This window comes from Canis lupus, chromosome 2, assembly GCF_011100685.1.
Source record: "Canis lupus familiaris isolate Mischka breed German Shepherd chromosome 2, alternate assembly UU_Cfam_GSD_1.0, whole genome shotgun sequence".
Taxonomy (NCBI): Eukaryota; Metazoa; Chordata; class Mammalia; order Carnivora; family Canidae; genus Canis; species Canis lupus.
Genome location: NC_049223.1, coordinates 58684963 through 58701208, shown reverse-complemented (window position 1 = coordinate 58701208; position 16246 = coordinate 58684963). Strand labels below are relative to the sequence as shown.

The window sequence follows — 16246 nt, the reverse complement described above, 5'->3', positions numbered from 1 at the left end:
CCAGAACGGGGACATGACTGGTTCAAGGTAATGCTTCCATCTGGGGGCAGAATCAAGACTGGACCTCAGAGCTCCCCAACCACTATCAGGGTTTTTTATAACCAGATGGGATAAAGAGGGTCTAATAGAGAGGAAGGACAAGAGAAGAGAAAGGAGCGTGCCCATGTAAAGATGCCAGAGCATAAAAAAAAAAAAGATGCCAGAGCATGAAAATACATAGAGACCAGAGCCTGGACCCTTTGGTCCCTAAGACCATCTCTGGGCTGCTGAGTAGGGATGTTTTACATTTAGTCACACAGGAATGCACAGGTCGGGGGTGGGAGGAGCAGGAAGGGACACACCTGGGCACAGCTGGGATGGTGCTGCTCCTGTGCGGCCGAAAGAAATCACAGATAATACAGGAAACAAATGGGGGTGGGATGGGGGAGGTGGGTGAGAGACGTGGAAGCCACATTTCTGGCAGGTGGGGCCCAGGTGGTGTCGATCCGGGTCACCCTGGGCAGACAGCATGCCTGGCACACAGCAGCTGTTCAATGAAAATTGGCTCAACTGGTATTCACAGAGCAGCGGCTGTGCTCCCGTCGGATGCTGCGCTAGGTGCTGGGGGTACAGCCGGGAACAAGGCCAGATCTGCCCCCCGGGGAAGCTGGGGTTCCCATAGGAAATGCAGTGGTCCCATAATTCATTTCAGACAGGGACACTGACACAGGGCAAGTGGCCAGATAGGCCCCTGGACGAGGGGGACGTCTGCGGAGCAGGGGAGGGCTGTGAGTGCTCCCGGCTCAGGGTACTGATGCAGGGGCAGGAGGAAGCCAGGTGGGGCTGCAGCATGCAGGGCCAGTGGGGGGGGGGGGGGCAGATAAGGGGAAGGTGACGAGTCAGGACAGCATAGCGGGTGGCCCAGAGAAGGAGCCCAGGAGCGCCCCAGGTCAAGGAGATCTCGGGAGCAAAGCTACCCTTCTCTTGCAGTTAACCCCGTGTTTGACCCAGCAGAGGACAGCAAAGAAGCCAGCACCAATGGGGCCAGGCCATCTGTCTCAGGCACGCGTCAGTCCACACCCCACTCTGAGGCTCGGGGTGCTCTCATCCTGTGGGGCAGCTGGTGGTGGGCTGTAAGGGAGCCTGGTCACACGGGTGGGAAGTGCCCGAGACCCCTGGGCGCCGGGTAACTGGGAACCGGGGTGATGGGCTTGGGCAGCGTTCAGCCTTGTAGCCCTCCTTGGGAATTCGGGGTCCTGGCACCGTGGGGACCCACCCAGCTGACACGGGGGCCCATGCCCACCCCTCCCGGGCCCCCTGGCCATGCTCAAATGTTACAGGCGGGGAGGCGGGAGTAGCTCCTCCAGCCCTTTCCCACGGTGCGCTGGGAAGCAGGGAACGGTGCTGGCGTCAGCGGCATCCTGTGGGGTGAGGGGCACAGAGGAGTGTCTAAGAGAAGGGTCCCTGCTCTCCAGTGCCCACCAGAATCCGGGGAGACAGACACTGGGAGCAAGGCAGGGGCTCATAGCCCTGCTCCTGGTCCACTGCCTGAGAACCGGGTTGCAGGGTCTCACTATCTGAAGAGCTGGTGGTGCTGCTCTGGACCAGTCCCCACCACGCACGCCTGCAGTGGGGGCTTCCTGCTGCTGTGTGCTTGGCCTGGGTGACAGCGAGAGCACCTCTCGGGGCAGCTGGCTCCGTTGTCAGGGTCAGGCATCTCCACGGTGACCCGGCCCTCTGCTCCTGCAGTGGACCCCGACGCCCTGGTGAGGGAGGAGCAGGCCAGCACCATCTTCCAGTCTGAGCAGGGCAAGAAGAGCATAGACATCTACTGGTTGTTTGATGATGGAGGTGAGTGGCCCCCGGGTCACCAGCTCTCCCAGGGATTGTCTCCCCTCCACGGCCTGCCCTTCCTGGCCGCTCTGGAAAAGGCACCTGGAGGGACCTTGAGGCCCAGCAAAGCAGGCCTTTGTGTTCACCTCTGGGCTGGGGGAAGCCTGGCTGGGCTCCTCTGCTTGGCTATAGAATGGGGGACTTTATAGGAAGAGCTGAGGCCAGCATGGGATGGAACGTTCAGTCAAGACGGACCTCAGGGTCACAGGCCCATACATGGGGGAAGCTGTAGGGATGTTCTTCACTTCCCCCCAAAATACGCCCTCTCCCATTTTTCTTAAGACACATGCTTTATCATTCCACCTCTGAGAGAGCCCTACATAGACAGAAAATGCTTCTGTTCCAGTAGCATGTACCTCATTGATGACAGCTTATATAGACCGAACACTTACTATATACTTGACACTAAATGCAAGCGCTAGGCAGGAACTATTATGAGACTCCTTTACAAATAAGGAAACTGAGGCATAGAGCAGTGAAGTAATTTGTCCCGGGTTACACAGTGATAAGTGACAGCTTCAACATCATCTGGAGAGAGGACAAGGAGGGATGAGGGTTCCTACCCACTGGTCAAATCTTTAATCTTCAAAAAAAATGCTGGAAATCCAGATTTTCACATGAAAACCCCCCAGCTATTAAATGTCAGCTCACTTATTTAAAAACATCATGCAGGCCACATGAACCCCAGCCCGCAGAGCCTGTGTGCCACTCGGGTATAGTCTAGCACCCTCATTACACAGATGGGTAAACAGAGGCCCACAGAGGGGAAGAGGTGTGCCAATGGCAGAGTGGGGAGGGGACCCAGAGGGTGCTCTGTCCTGAGAGCAGCTCCCTTGTGATTGATGGGGACCCTCCTCGCCAGGCCTCACCCTCCTCATCCCCTATCTTCTCGGCCGCAAGAAGAGATGGAGCAAATGCAAGATCCGCGTGTTCGTGGGGGGGCAGATCAACAGGATGGACCAGGAGAGAAAAGCGTGAGTGGGGAGTACTGGTGGGGGGCCACACAGGACCAGTGCCATCCCAGCTCTGCCCAAGTGTGTCCCCTCCTGCTTTCCCCCACCTGCACCCCCCCCCCCCCCGCCCCACTCCAGGCCATGACAGATTCAGCTCTCTCCAGGTCACAGCAGTAGTGAGGGACCTCTGGGCAGGAGCAGGTTCTGTTCATTCTGGAAGTTGTTTTGCTGACCCATCCTCCCTTTAATAAGATCCAGATGCCCTAGTTCCAGCCACAACAGAGAGGAGTGTTAAATTTTAAAACCACCATTTAAAATCTGCTCAAGAGAAACCTTGAAGGATGGAGAATGCCCTTCCTGCTGCAAAACAAGGTGGGGCTGAGGATCCTTCAGGGCAACGTCCTCCCCCTCCCCCTAGGGAGCTTGGGATGCTCTCCCTGGTGAGACAGGAGGTGACTTTAGTGGCCAGGGGTTGGGGCAGCAAATCCCACTGCATTTGTAGGTGAGAAGTGACTTTTGATTTTCTTCCAACCGTGCAGCTCATTCTGCAGAAGGGCTCTCTGCTTGGGAACCCATGCTGATCTGTCTCAACCAGAGAGGACGGGCCAGGCTGGGGAGCTTGGCAGGCAACAGCAGCCAGCCAGAATGTAGTCACATTGGTTTATTTACTTGGGTTCCATGGATCGCCTCTTTCTGGCAAGAGACGCTGGTTTTCTGTTGAAAATTGCCACGTGAAATTTCCTTTCAAGATGTGGCTAAGTGAGAATGTGAGTTGATTTAAGCTGAAAAGGAAGGAAACGGTAAGGCAGGTAGACAGGTGTGGGGTCGGGCAGGTGGCCCATGTGTGCCTGGAGCTGGCCAACGGCATTGCTTAGAGCAAGGTCAAATGTGGTTGAAGGTTGTAGGATGGAAGACTGCTTGGAGGGGCGGGGGGAGGGGGGGCTTGCTCTAGGTAGTGGGATGAATTAGCCAAAGAGAAGAAGCTCTGCCCAGCGCCCGGTGAGCTCTACAGCAACCCCGGCCATGATGCCAGGGGTCAGGACCCTAGGGCGTGTGCCACCAGGAGCACATCCCCGGGACCTCTTCTCGGTCACCCCCTGTGTGAGTTAAGGGCGACCAGCAATCCCATCTCCTGGCCCTCGCCCCCACGGAGAACCTCTGGCCCAGACGGCCCTTCTCAGCAAGTGCTGAGAAAAGCGTTGCTTGAGAAAAGCAGCATGTGGCCTCTCTGTGATCTCCAGAAGATAAAGAAGTCAGGAGGGCTGCTTTGCTGGCTCAGCTTTCCATTCCAGCCCTGAATGGAAGCCGGGCTCAGCAGGTTTAGTTTAGTTCAAGGCCATGGCACCATGGGGTCCTGGGGTGTCCCGCATGTGAAGGTTGTGGGATGTCCTCTGCCTCCCAACTGTCCCACAGCCAGGCCAAGCCCTCTGGCCTCCTTGTGACCCTGTGGCCAAGCTGGCGCTGCCTCTGGCCCGGGCCCTGCCCAGGCCCGCCACCCCCACGCTGCATACCAGCACATCTGCCCACGGCTCTGCTTTCCTAATTTTGCTCTCAAGTTCAGGAGGACCAGCCATGGCTTGATGGCTGGCCATGGCCTGGTCCTTACGGTTTATCCTCAGCTCCTGCACCCCCCAACCTCAGCCAGCCCCTCACTGCTCCCGCTCTACCTTCTGTACTCCCATCCCCTCATTTGTCTGGACTTCCCACCCCCACACACTCAACCCTACCTACTTGTTCTGGGGGTATCCCCAAAGCCATGTCCTGCCCAGTCATTCTAATGCACTGGGTAGGATAGAGCCAAGGCAGGTTTATCATCTAGAAGGCTCCTTGGCTCATTCCACATGGATACCCCCCCACACACACACCCTCTTTGGCCTATAATAATCTTGCACACCATCCACCATCCAGCTAGACTGCCACCTCCTCTGTGAAGCCTTTCCTGACTGCCACCACCCGCAGATGGCATCTCCTCCCCTGTTGCATGCAAAGTCAGTGCCATGTGGCTCTCCACTCCTTCTATACCTAGTTCACATGTGTCATCTCTGTTTCCGCGGTCCACCCTGCAGTTTCCTGTGGTTTACCTTCCCATCCCTTAGACCCTTGCTCCTCAAAGTGTTCTCCATGGACGAGCAGCATCACAACGCCTCGGAGCCTATCAGAATGCAGGATCCCAGGCCCCACCCCAGGGCAGATGAATCAGACTATATTGTAACCAGGTCCCTGGCAGACGTATAGACATTGGGATGTAAGGTGTGCTAGTCCAGAGATGGCCACCAGGTCCTTGGGGGAAATACTGCTCAGTTACTTTTCCACATCGCTTGTCATCTTCTGATCTAGTTTATCAATATTCGTTTTCTGTCCACCCCCGCCCAGGAGAGAATGTAAACTCCCTGAGGCCAGGATTTGATCTGTTGTACTCGCTGCTGGATCCTCGGTAGACACAGCACAAATTCATTGAATGGAATAATACATATTTAGGGGCACCTGGGTGGCTCGGTCAGTTGAGTGTCTGCCTTTGGCTCAGGTCATGATCTCAGGGTCCTGGGATCGAGGCCCTCGTTGGACTCCCTGCTCAGCGAGGAATTTGCTTGTCTCTCTCCCTCTCCCTCCCCTCCCTGCTGCACACACACTCTCTCTCTCAAATGAATAAACAAAATCTTAAAAAAAAAAAAAAGTATTTAAAAATCTCCGTCTTCCAGGATCATTTCCCTGTTGAGCAAGTTCCGACTGGGATTCCATGAAGTTCACGTCCTTCCCGACATCAACCAGAAGCCACGGGCTGAGCAGTAAGTTCTCTGTGTTGATGTACTTCCCAGGCAGGAGGGCCAGCTGTGTGTCCCCTTTCTGTCTGTCTGCGGAGCCAGGCAAAGGCTTCGTCCTTCAGCCACCGAGATGGGGGGGCAGGTGCGATGGAGAGGGGGTGAAGGGTAGGAGTTTGCAGCCCTTTATTTTCCTGTCAGGGGTTTCTTCCTTTGCATATCAGATCACACCTCTGGCCTTTGCCCGAAACACACCTGGGCTGGTTGACAGGGACAAGGAAGGTTCCCGTTTGTGCTTTTCTTAGAGCAAGTGTTTTAAAGCTGGTGCTCGTCTGGGCTGTTCTGCTGCTCAAGCGAAGGCAGGTGTTTCGTCCTCAAGGGACCCCTTGGACCTGTGGGGAGTGGGGGAGGGGTCTTGCTTGCTACTCAAACATTTCTAGAGTTTAGCCAACACCCTGAAGGTTTTCATAAAGCCGTGGTTCTCAAACTTCGGCCTGTGTCAGAAACTCGGGGAGGGCTTATGAAAACACAGCTCGCTGAGTCCCCCTCCTCCCGCCCCACCCCAAGATTCTTGAGTCAGTAGGTCTGGGGCAGGGCCTGAGAACCTGCGTTCCTAGCAAGCTCTCAGGTGCTGGTCCAGGCACTTCACGTGGAGAACCACTGTCCTAAAGGCAGTCCGTGTAAAGTGCTTACAGTGCCACAGTGTCCAGCCCAGAGTAAATGCTGCATCGATGGCTTCTGTCTACTTGTGGCTTCTGAGCTCTAGACCTTGACCCTTTCATGAGGTCTCGGCTCCACTACAGACTTGCTTCCTTCTCTGAGCCTTGCCCAACTTAAGTTCCTGAAACAGGAACTGTGACGGGCCCAGCTCATCCTTTCCTGCTAGGTCAACAAAGAGGTTGCGGCAAAGCCCATTTCATGTCTACCTTTGCTGCAGTTGGCCATGGCCAGGGTTGGCACAGTCATGTGCTCAGAGACACAAGGCTGGAGGGCAGGGGCCATGGCACAGGCTTGTCCCTTCCATGGGGCTGAGGGGTTCTAGAGCAAACAGAACCAAATGTGCAAAGGCCCTGAGGCAGAAGCGTGGCCACTACAGTCCTGATGTTATTTATGTGAACACACGGGTTCTAGGGGTGGGGAAAATGTTGGAGGGTCTGGGCCACAACTCTCCTCTTCCCTCTACGCACGGACTTTAAGCAAACCCCCGCGAGAACGTGTAGCTAGGCTCAATGGCAGGATCAGAGGGATGACGCCTCACTTGCTCAATGATTCAATCCCTATTCTGAAGCTAACATTTATAATCGGGCTTGCTTTATGTAAATCCATGTGAACGAGGTTTTCCGGGACTCCATCTCCTCCGTAACATAAGGTCTGTCCTGACCTCTACATCTCCCTTATAGTCCCCATTATCTGGAGACGGAAGGAACTCAAGAGGAGAAGAAAGGAATGTGTCAGTGGTGATGGACACTGGGGCTCCTACCCTGTGCCAGGGTCGGGGGTGGGGGGGGGGGGGTCGATGAGTAAATCCCAGCCCCGGGGCCGCCAGCGTTTCCGCAGGCCCCACACAGGCTGGAGGAAGTCCAGAGCCACGGGGAGCGCTGCAGAGATGCACTAGAATGTGCGAGAGGATGCGGCTGTCTTGTTGGCCTAGGAGCAAAGGCTGGAGACAGGCCCGGAACAGAGGCAGCAGGAATACCTTCCGGGTGGGGGAGGCCCAGGGAGCCGCAGACCCCATCCAGCAGCCCTGATCCTTAGAACCCCGGCCTTGGCCCTTCCCTGCCTCCACTTCCTGGCCCGCTCCCTCTCCTTCGGGCAAACTTCTGCAGAGACATCCACACCCACTGTGGCCACTTCCTCCCGGAGCCCCCCCGCCGCGCTCCCCCCACCGGGCGTCATCGCCCGCAGAGTCCCTCCCTCTCCCTCCCCGCTGTATCCCACACCGCAATCCTTCTTGAGACAGCTCTTCCTTTGGCTTCAGAGCCCTCAGCCTCCACAGGATTCCTCCTGCGGCAGTGGCCCTTCTGTCGGTTCCAATTGCCGGCCCTTCCTCCTTTCTCTGGTCAGAGATGGGATCCGGCCCTGGACTCTTTTCTCATGCCTGTCCCCAGTGTGAGCTCATCCATCCACATGGCTGCAGGTGCCTTCCTCTGAAGGCCGACCAGTCCAAATTTCTATATATTTTTTAAAGATTTTACTTATTTATTTGAAAGAGAGAGAGCACACAGAGAGGGGAGGAGCAGAGGGAGAGGGAGGAACAGACTCCCCTTTGGAGAGCTCCCTCCCAGGAACCTATGACCTGAGCAGAAGGCAGACGCTTAACTGACTGGGCCACTAGGTGCCCCCTCAAATCCCTATTTCTAATCATGGAAGTCAAGTCACACAGAACAGCCTCCATCAGCTTTCCATCTCACTCAGGGCAAATAGGAAAGCCTGCCTGGTCTGGGCTCTCACACTTCTGTGTTCTCACCTCACCCCACTTTCCTCTGCACTCACCTTGCTCTGGCCAGACTGGCTCCTTCACTGCTCCTCAAATAGACCAGACACACTTTTGCCCCAGGACCTTTGCACCTTCAGTTCTGTGTGGCCCAGCACCTGCTGGCCTGTGAAGAGCTAGCTGCAGAAAGACAGGCATCCTTCAGCCTCAGGGAGGCCTTCCCTGCCCCAAATATTTCATGTCCTGATACCTAGTTTGTGCCTTCATAAAACTTGTGATCTGGACTTGCCTAGTTACTGCCCAGCAGACTGTGAGCGCTGTAAATAGGGGGCATTGTAGGGTTTGTGCATTGGTGTGTAGCACAGAGCCTGGCACAGGATCGTGCTCAGGCACTACTCAGGGAGCGGTTGGGTGGGAGGAGGTGGATCCCAGGGCAGTCATTGCGGACAACTGGTGCAAGTCCGGTTGAATGCCAGACCCAGCTGCCTGTGCTGATTTCTACGTGGAAGTTGCTTTGATGGAAACCACAGGGGCAGAATGGGTTCAGCCTAAAAAGGGTGTCCCTCCCTGTGGCGCCCATCTCCATCTACCTCAGGGAACCTGGTTTCCCTGGAAACTGGGCCATCTCACCCGGTCTCAACTGCTCTCTGTCCCTAGCACCAAGCGTTTTGAGGACATGATTGCACCCTTCCGCCTGAATGACGGTTTCAAGGACGAGGCCACTGTTGCAGAGATGAGGCGGGACTGTCCCTGGAAGATCTCAGATGAGGAGATTAATAAGAACAGAGTCAAGGTACTAGAGAGAAGGGCCTGGCTGGGGTGGGGTGGGGGTCAGGGCGCTCCTCTGGGTCAGGGCCATGTGCCCCATCTGTCCTGAACTTCCTTAATGCCTTCCCCTTGACCGTCCCCCTCCACCATGCCCCAGCCTCTGAGGTAACCTCCAGCCACAGATGCGGGGTAAACTGGTTGTGGAACTCAGAGCCATTCTTGGTCCTTAGCCAGTGGACCCCACCCTATATGTAGCCTGAAGCCATGGCCACCCCCGGCCAGACAGTGTCTTCCAGATTCTTCAAGGCCTACAAGAACAGTGGTGGCTGCTGTGGTTGCTTGAAGATGAGGCGAGCGGTTAGGGAGCTGGGGGGTGGTGGGGGGGGCGGTGTCACAGTTCCACTCCCTGTGTGCTCCAGGTCAGTGATCCCCTCACCCCACCTTACCCCCAGAGGATATTTGGCAGCTTTGGGAACATTTCTGGCTGTCACCACTGGAAGGTGGGATTGCTACTGTCACTTAGTGAGTAGAGACCCTGGGACACTATTAAACATCCTACAACCTGCAGGGCAGTTTCCACCATGAAGAATTGTTCCCCCTAGAATGTCATCAGCACAGGCTCTGGAGCCTGTGATCTCAGTGAACTCGCTTCCCCAAAGTTTTCTGTTCTCTCAAAGGGGATGACCTCCCACGATCAGACTCCGAGCATCAATCATTTCTGAACACTCTGGAAACAGGCCTTAGGGTGGGAAGGAATCTCCCCCACAGCCCAACCTCACACAAAGCTTTGGGGAACTCTGATCCGTCAGCCCTGAGGCCCTGCCCCTGAGGGCTCACAGCCCCTTGGAAAATACTGGATTCAGGTGTAGCATCCAAAGAAGGCTGTGGCCTGCCCTGTTGCAGGGGGTGGGGGTGGGGCAGGAAGCATGTCCCACTTCTGCTCTGAGTCGACCTTATCGGGGGCCTTCCGTGTGCCAGGCCCTTGACATCCATGGGCTTTTGCATGGGCTATCTCCCTCGATGCTGCCCAAATTCCCCTGGAGGGGAGGTTATTGTACTCATTTTACAGTGAAAACAGTGAGGCTCAGGGAGGCCACGTGCCTTGCTCAGGTTCCCTCTGCTGTGAGCCATCAGGGCTGTGAGCTCACCCCACACCATGGCAGGTGCTCTCTCTCCCAACTATGCCCCCCAGTCGTGGAAATAAGGAAAAGCCAAGGAGGGTCTCCCAAGGAGGTGAACTTGGTACTCAGTTACTCTGGGGGTCCCCTTCCATCTCGGAGGAAGGAGAGTTTGTGACCATTTAGGGGAACAGTTCAGGCATCTGGTGTGAAGTGTTAAAGGAAGCCCCCAGACTTGTCGGGGGCCCCTCCTGACGTTGTGGGCAGTGACCACATGGCTTCTCAATTTCTCCAGTCCCTTCGGCAAGTGAGGCTGAATGAGATTCTACTGGATTCCTCCCGGGATGCTGCTCTGGTGGTCATGTAAGTAGCCCCTGGGAGGGCGGGGGGAGCCCATCACAGCAGCCCAGGATGTCCACTCTGGGAAGGGGCTCGGGAAGTGCTCCCCGGCCGAGAATCCAAGCCCTTCCCCGTGAGGCCGAAGGGCCCAAAGCCCCAGGAGACAGCCCAGGTGGCTTCTTGGCCGGTGGCCGGGCCTGCTCGGCTCCACACCCCTCGCCTGAGTGCCAGCTGGCAGAGGTCGAGGACCTCACACGACCCAGGCCTCACCGACCCTCCTCACCACCGTTTTTCCTCTGTTCACCACCTTTTCCTGCCAAACTCAGCTTGGCAGGGAGGACCCCACTCGTTCCAGAAGAAAATTGATTCCTGGTTATTTGGGAATCACCCAGCCCTCTTTGGCCACGGGCCAGCCCTGATTGATGTTGGCGCCAAGCCTGGGCAGCAGAGGCAGAGGCCCGTGGTGCCAGGCTCCATGCCTGCCAGGCCCTCCGGCCTCCGCCACCGCTGCTCCTTGTGTCAAGCTCTGAGCCACTCCAGGGGGATACGGGCCGAAGCTGGGTAGGTGCAAGGTGAGGCGAAAGGTGGCAGTGGCGGAGAGGGCCTCGGGGTGGCTCTATTCTCAGAGGCCACGGTCAGCCAAGCCCTCTGAGACGCCTCTCCCAGAGCAGCCTAGCTCAGGGGGTCGGGGGTGGTTGGCAAGGCGTGTTCCTGACCTGGCTTACATTTCCTGAGGGCTGGCCACCTGGGAGTTCCTCAGGACAGCCAAGAAGCCTGCAGAACCTGTTTTCTCCTACCCTGAAACCAGGATCAAGCTCACCATTTATGGCCCCAGTGCACAATGAAAATGTGGGGCCTCTTGTTAAAAAATTACTAAGAATGGCAAGATGGCAGCAGCAGAGGATTGAACCCAGCCCAGGAGCCTTCTAAGTCCAGGGGAAGGGGCAGGGGCATGTGACTGCACAGCCTGCACCCCCATGAAGCTGGCTCTGCTGGAACAGTGCTCCCTGGGGCTCGGAGGGAGATTACTTTTTTGTAGAGAAAGTACCTCATGTTCCCTTGATGTGGGAACTGTAGTAAGAGAAAGGGCTGCATTTCTCTGTGAGCAGAGAATGTTCCTAGGGCAAGGCTGGCCTAGGTTGTGGACTGGGTCAGAGTGCGAGATGGGAGGACGACTCTCCAGAACTTTCCTTGAGTGTGGTACCTGGAATGTGCCAAATAGCCTCTTCTTGAGTACCAGAGAAGCAGGTTTGCACGTTGTCTTTGCTCACTGTGTGGCCTTGGGCAAGTAATCCTATTTCTCCACATCTCAGTCTCCCTGATTATGAAGAAGAGTTCAGCCCAATTATTTCCAAGATTCTCCTTCACTCTTACATGCTGTGATTTTAAGTTTATTTGCCACTAAAGTAAATCAGTCTCTCAAGCCATAAGATGAGAAATTTCATCCTGAGAGGTGAGCATCTGCTGGACCTCTGCTGGACCTCTTCCACCCCACTCCCCTATCCCCCAGATTTCAGACAGAAAGCCAGTCCCCACCTACCAGCCTTTGGGAGAGTAGTCAACACAAATAATCATGAGTCCGTCACTATTTTTTTAAGATTATTTATTTATTTATTTATTTATTTATTTATTTATTTATGAAAGAGAGAGAGTGTGTGTGCAATCAGAAGGAAAGGGAAAAGCAGACTCCTTGCTCAGTAGGGAGCCTGATGTGGGGCTCAGTCCCACAAGCCCTAGATTATGACCTGAGCCAAAGGCAAACACTTCACCAAATGAGCCACCCAAGCGCCCCAAGTCCAGTCACTCTAGAAAGAGGCCTGCACACGGCATCCCACCCCATGGTCATGACACCAACTACAGCTACTGCCCGAAGGGGCCCTGGCTGTCGGGCCACCTTCACCAGGAGGGCACAGCAGTTGCATCTTTGCATTGCCAGTCTCCAACCCAGAGACATGCCCACCCAGTGTTTCTAAAGGTTGTCAGGATCACTTTCATTGGCACCAGGATCTAACAAATTCTTCAGTTCTTTCCAGATCAGGGTCTGAGGTGGAGGAAATTGCATTCCCCAGAAATTCTGAGGAAGGAAAAAAATTCTCCCCAGCCTCGAAGGGAAAGATAAAATTACACTTTGCGGCATTTTGAGGTGTGTACTCAGACCATTTTCTAGAGCAGGTTTGGGGCAGAACTTGGTTGGTTGTTGTCTACCCATCAGCAGTTTATCTGGTTAATGGCCCGTGTTTGAGTTCAGCTTAATCCGAGCAGCTGATAGACCAGCCTTGTAAGATAATAAACCAAGCCAACAACCTTTGCCTAGATGAACAACCTATTTCTGGTCTCACTTTTGGGTCTACACCCCTCTCTTTTTCTATAAAGATGCCCTCTTCAAGGCAAATATTAGTAATGAAATAATAATAATCAGCATTACATTTTATTGATTGAGCCACACTTGAGGCATCAGGCCTTAGTAATTTTCAAAACTCTCTGTGTTGGTTCTGTTTTACACCCCCCCCCCACCTCACCCACAACACACACACTTTAAAAAGAGGGAAACTGAGTCTCAGAGGAGTCAGGCAACTTGCCTGGGATGATCCTACAGCCGTGAAGTGGGGATTGGGTTTTTGAAGCTCTGGGTCCAGGTTAGGTCCAAGGCTGCCTTTGTGGCCAAGAGTTGCGAATCTGAACAAGATGTTCCTCTGTTCTGGAGCGGCTTTGTTTCTGAAGATTAGTAGCTGCCAGGGCACACATCCTGGGAGCAGGAGTCGAATGTCATTGACTGCCACAGGGGCGGAGTACAAAGTGAGTCTCTTCCTTGGACGGGTGAACAGGTGGACAGGCAGACAGGTGGACAGGCGGATAGGCTCAGCTGAGGAAGGGAACATGATGCTGAAGCCTGCAAGGCCACAGCATGAGGGATGGGTGTCCCCTGCCCCTGAGAATGCAGCCACTGGCCCCCTCTCGGCCTTTGAAATTTCTGAATTCAATGCCTGAGAATGAGGCAGGAGTTCCCAGAGAGCTTTGTCAACGTAACCGAAACCTCAGCATCACTGTGAAATCAGGAAAGTTTGGTTTCCATCTTTCCACTTCCCTTTCTCCTTGAGAGTCACCAGATACAAACATGTTCTAATTAAGGTGACACTAGCTTAATGAAATACCCCCGTTCCTGTGGCCTTTCCCCGTCGTGGGGATCTTGCTCTTAAAAAAAAAAAAAAAAAAAAAGATTTTATTTATTTGAGAGAGAAAGAGAGTAGGGGGAGGAGGAGCAGAGGAAGACAGACAAGCAGACTCCATGCTGTGCCAGAGCCTGATGTGGGGCTCAATCCCAGAACCCTGAGATCAGGACCTGGGCTAAAATCAAGAGTCAGATGCTGAACCGACTGAGCCACCCAGGCGCCCCTAGGTCCTTCCTTTCTACAGGAGGGTAGAGGTGATCCCAGGGGAGGCTTCGAGGATGGAATTTTAAGGCAGGGACAGGAGTTCAGGGACCCCTGTTGGCCTGCTCAGCAGAGGTGAGGGTCGCTGTGAGCAGAGGTGGCCGGGGAGGGAGGATCCCAGGACCTTGGGTGGAGTCCCAGCTCTGCCGCTCACCAGCTTGTTGTGTCCTGCTGCCAAACAGCAGTCAGTGCGACAACAGCTTACGGAGGGGAGGTGCTTCCCAGGAGCCAGGCCCTGCGCCGTGCCCTGTGTGTGCTTTGTCCTCTCTAGGGCTCACCAACACCCTAGGAGGGAGGTGTGTATGTCCTCACTCCAGGCAGGAGAAGACACAGGCTGAAGGCAGGGAGCCACCTGCCAGAGCCACGTGGCCGAGGAGGGGCAGGCCTCTCCCACGCTTCCCTGCGGCCAGAGTCACCCAGCGCTGTCCTTTGTCCCCAGGGCCCTAGGCGGGGTAGAAGGCCAGTCCCGCAGGCGCCACCCCGTTCCCCACGGTTGTGCTGAGCTTCAGATGAAATAGTGGCCAGGGGTGTCCCGGTAGGAGAACAGCCTGGAAAGTGCAGCCCCAGGGAGGTGCCGGTGCCTGTGAGATCCTGTCCTTGTCCCGCAGTCAGGAGCAGGGCGGCTGCGGTCGGTCGTCCTGAAGCATTTTTGGAATCGCAAGATGGTGAGAAAGTCACCTCCTGAAATGGCCGAGATTATGTGGCCGAACGGCAGCCCCAGGGCACCTCGTGATCTGCAGGGCACTGCAGTGTGGACCAGGCCCGCCCCTGGGGGAGCTGCTCCCAGGGCCCCCACACATGGCAGGAGCCTGGGCAGGGACACACATCACATCGTGGCGGCCACAGGCCCGTCAGCGGGTGGCCTGAGGGGGCAAGACCACGCACTCGTCAGACTGTGCTCTAGGCCCAGGGAAAGGGTAGCGAGCGAGACAGACCTGGCCCAGACATACGGACATACCGTCTGCAGGGGGAGACCGACAACAAACAAATGAAGAGTTTGGAGAGTGGGAAGGGCTGTGAGGCAATGAAACAGGGTGCTCTGATAGAGGGGGACAAGCAGGCCTGCTCCGAAGGCCCCTCCGCGAACCAGAACCACCGACCGCCCACACCTGGCGCCAGCCTGTTCCGCGGGGGTTGACCCGAGAAGGAGAAGGAGGCACCGGTGAGCCAAGGCCTGAGTGATCTGAAGGAGCCAACCAGGTGGAGAGTGGGAGGCACTGCCTTCGGGGTGGGGACAGCATCACACGCAGAGGCCCTGGGGCAGGAGCAAGCTTGCCATTCTTTTTTTCAGGAATGGAAAGAAAGCCATTATGGCTGTAGGGTTGTGAGCGAGGACAAGGGTAGAAGGAGGAGAGGTTGTGGGTGTTGGTGGAGACCAGATTGTGTGAGTCTTGCAGGCCATGGCTTTGTTTGGCCACCAGCTTTGTGGCTGAAGGTACATTTGGAGTCGTGCTTTTAAGGAGAGCAAGAGGTCATTCAGTGGGTAGCTAGGAAGAAGGAGCAATGAAGGAGTCAGTAAACAAGCATTCCTGATCCGAAAGCTGGGCTGTGCGGGGAAGGGCTCCCGATAAGTCTTACTGCTGCTTCTTCCTGCCTTGCAGTACCTTGCCTATAGGGAGGAAGGGGAAGTGCCCGAGCTCGCTGTACATGGCCTGGCTGGAGACGCTGTCCCAAGACCTCAGACCGCCGGTCATCCTGATCCGAGGAAACCAGGAAAACGTGCTCACCTTTTACTGCCAGTAATTCCAGGCTAGGATACCCAAAGCTGAGGGTGCCTGGGACATCCACCCATCCGTGGGGACAAGATACATGTCCTGTTGTGCTTAAGCATCTGATGATCTGACTGAAGAAGCTGACAGATTTCCAAACTTTGGCTGGACCCCACTCCCAGTGGACCTGTCCTCTGGGCTTTGTTTGTATGGGCTAGAGAAGTAGTAGATGAAATTGTGTGGAAAATTCTCTGGTGGTTCCATTTTCCTTTTAAGTTTTCTTTTGATCTTGATTACAACGAATTAAGATTCCAGTCTTTGATTTTTTTTTTTTTTTTTTTTTTTTTAGATTTTGTTTATTTGAGAGAGACAGAGAGAGCATGAGCTGGGGGAGACGCAGAGGGAGAAGAAGGAGAGAGCTCCCCACTGAACAGGGAGCCCAACACAGGGCTTGATCCCAGGACTCTGGGATCATGACCTGAGCAGAAGGCAGATGCTTAACCAACTGAGTCACTCAGGTGCCCCCAGTCTTTGATTTACATGCAAATATAAGTTAGAGTGCTTAGTGTGTATGTGGCTGCCAGTCAGGAGGATGGGTGACCCCCTGCAGCCCTTACAAAGGAGGAATCACAGAGCCCTTTGAGCCTCCATGATGCAAATTTCTTTAACCACTTCTCACTCTCTTCACTTTCCATAATGTGTCTTCAGCGTTTGGGTTGGTTCTTTGGTAGACCAGGGACTCTTAAACTCATTTAGGTCGCAACCCATGGTAAGAAATATCTTTTATGTTGAGACTTGAAACAAACATACACTGAAATGATAAACGTGTCACAAAACAATACTTTACTGTGGGCAATGCACTC

The 16246-nt window shown here is 55.0% G+C and overlaps 1 protein-coding gene across 4 annotated transcripts in view; it reads left to right on the top strand.

The window, feature by feature from the left end:
- SLC12A3 (solute carrier family 12 member 3) overlaps positions 1–15697 on the top strand; it is a 35426-nt gene extending 19729 nt beyond the window's left edge. For all 4 annotated transcript variants that reach the window (XM_038530996.1, XM_038530998.1, XM_038530997.1 and 1 more), the window contains 7 exons: positions 970–1041; positions 1729–1830; positions 2735–2846; positions 5525–5611; positions 8676–8811; positions 10200–10267; positions 15276–15697. In XM_038530996.1, the coding sequence (XP_038386924.1) occupies positions 970–1041; positions 1729–1830; positions 2735–2846; positions 5525–5611; positions 8676–8811; positions 10200–10267; positions 15276–15417 (719 nt within the window). In that variant the 3' untranslated portion in view covers positions 15418–15697. The remainder of the gene's footprint in view (positions 1–969; positions 1042–1728; positions 1831–2734; positions 2847–5524; positions 5612–8675; positions 8812–10199; positions 10268–15275) is intronic.
- Positions 15698–16246: the final 549 nt, after the last annotated feature.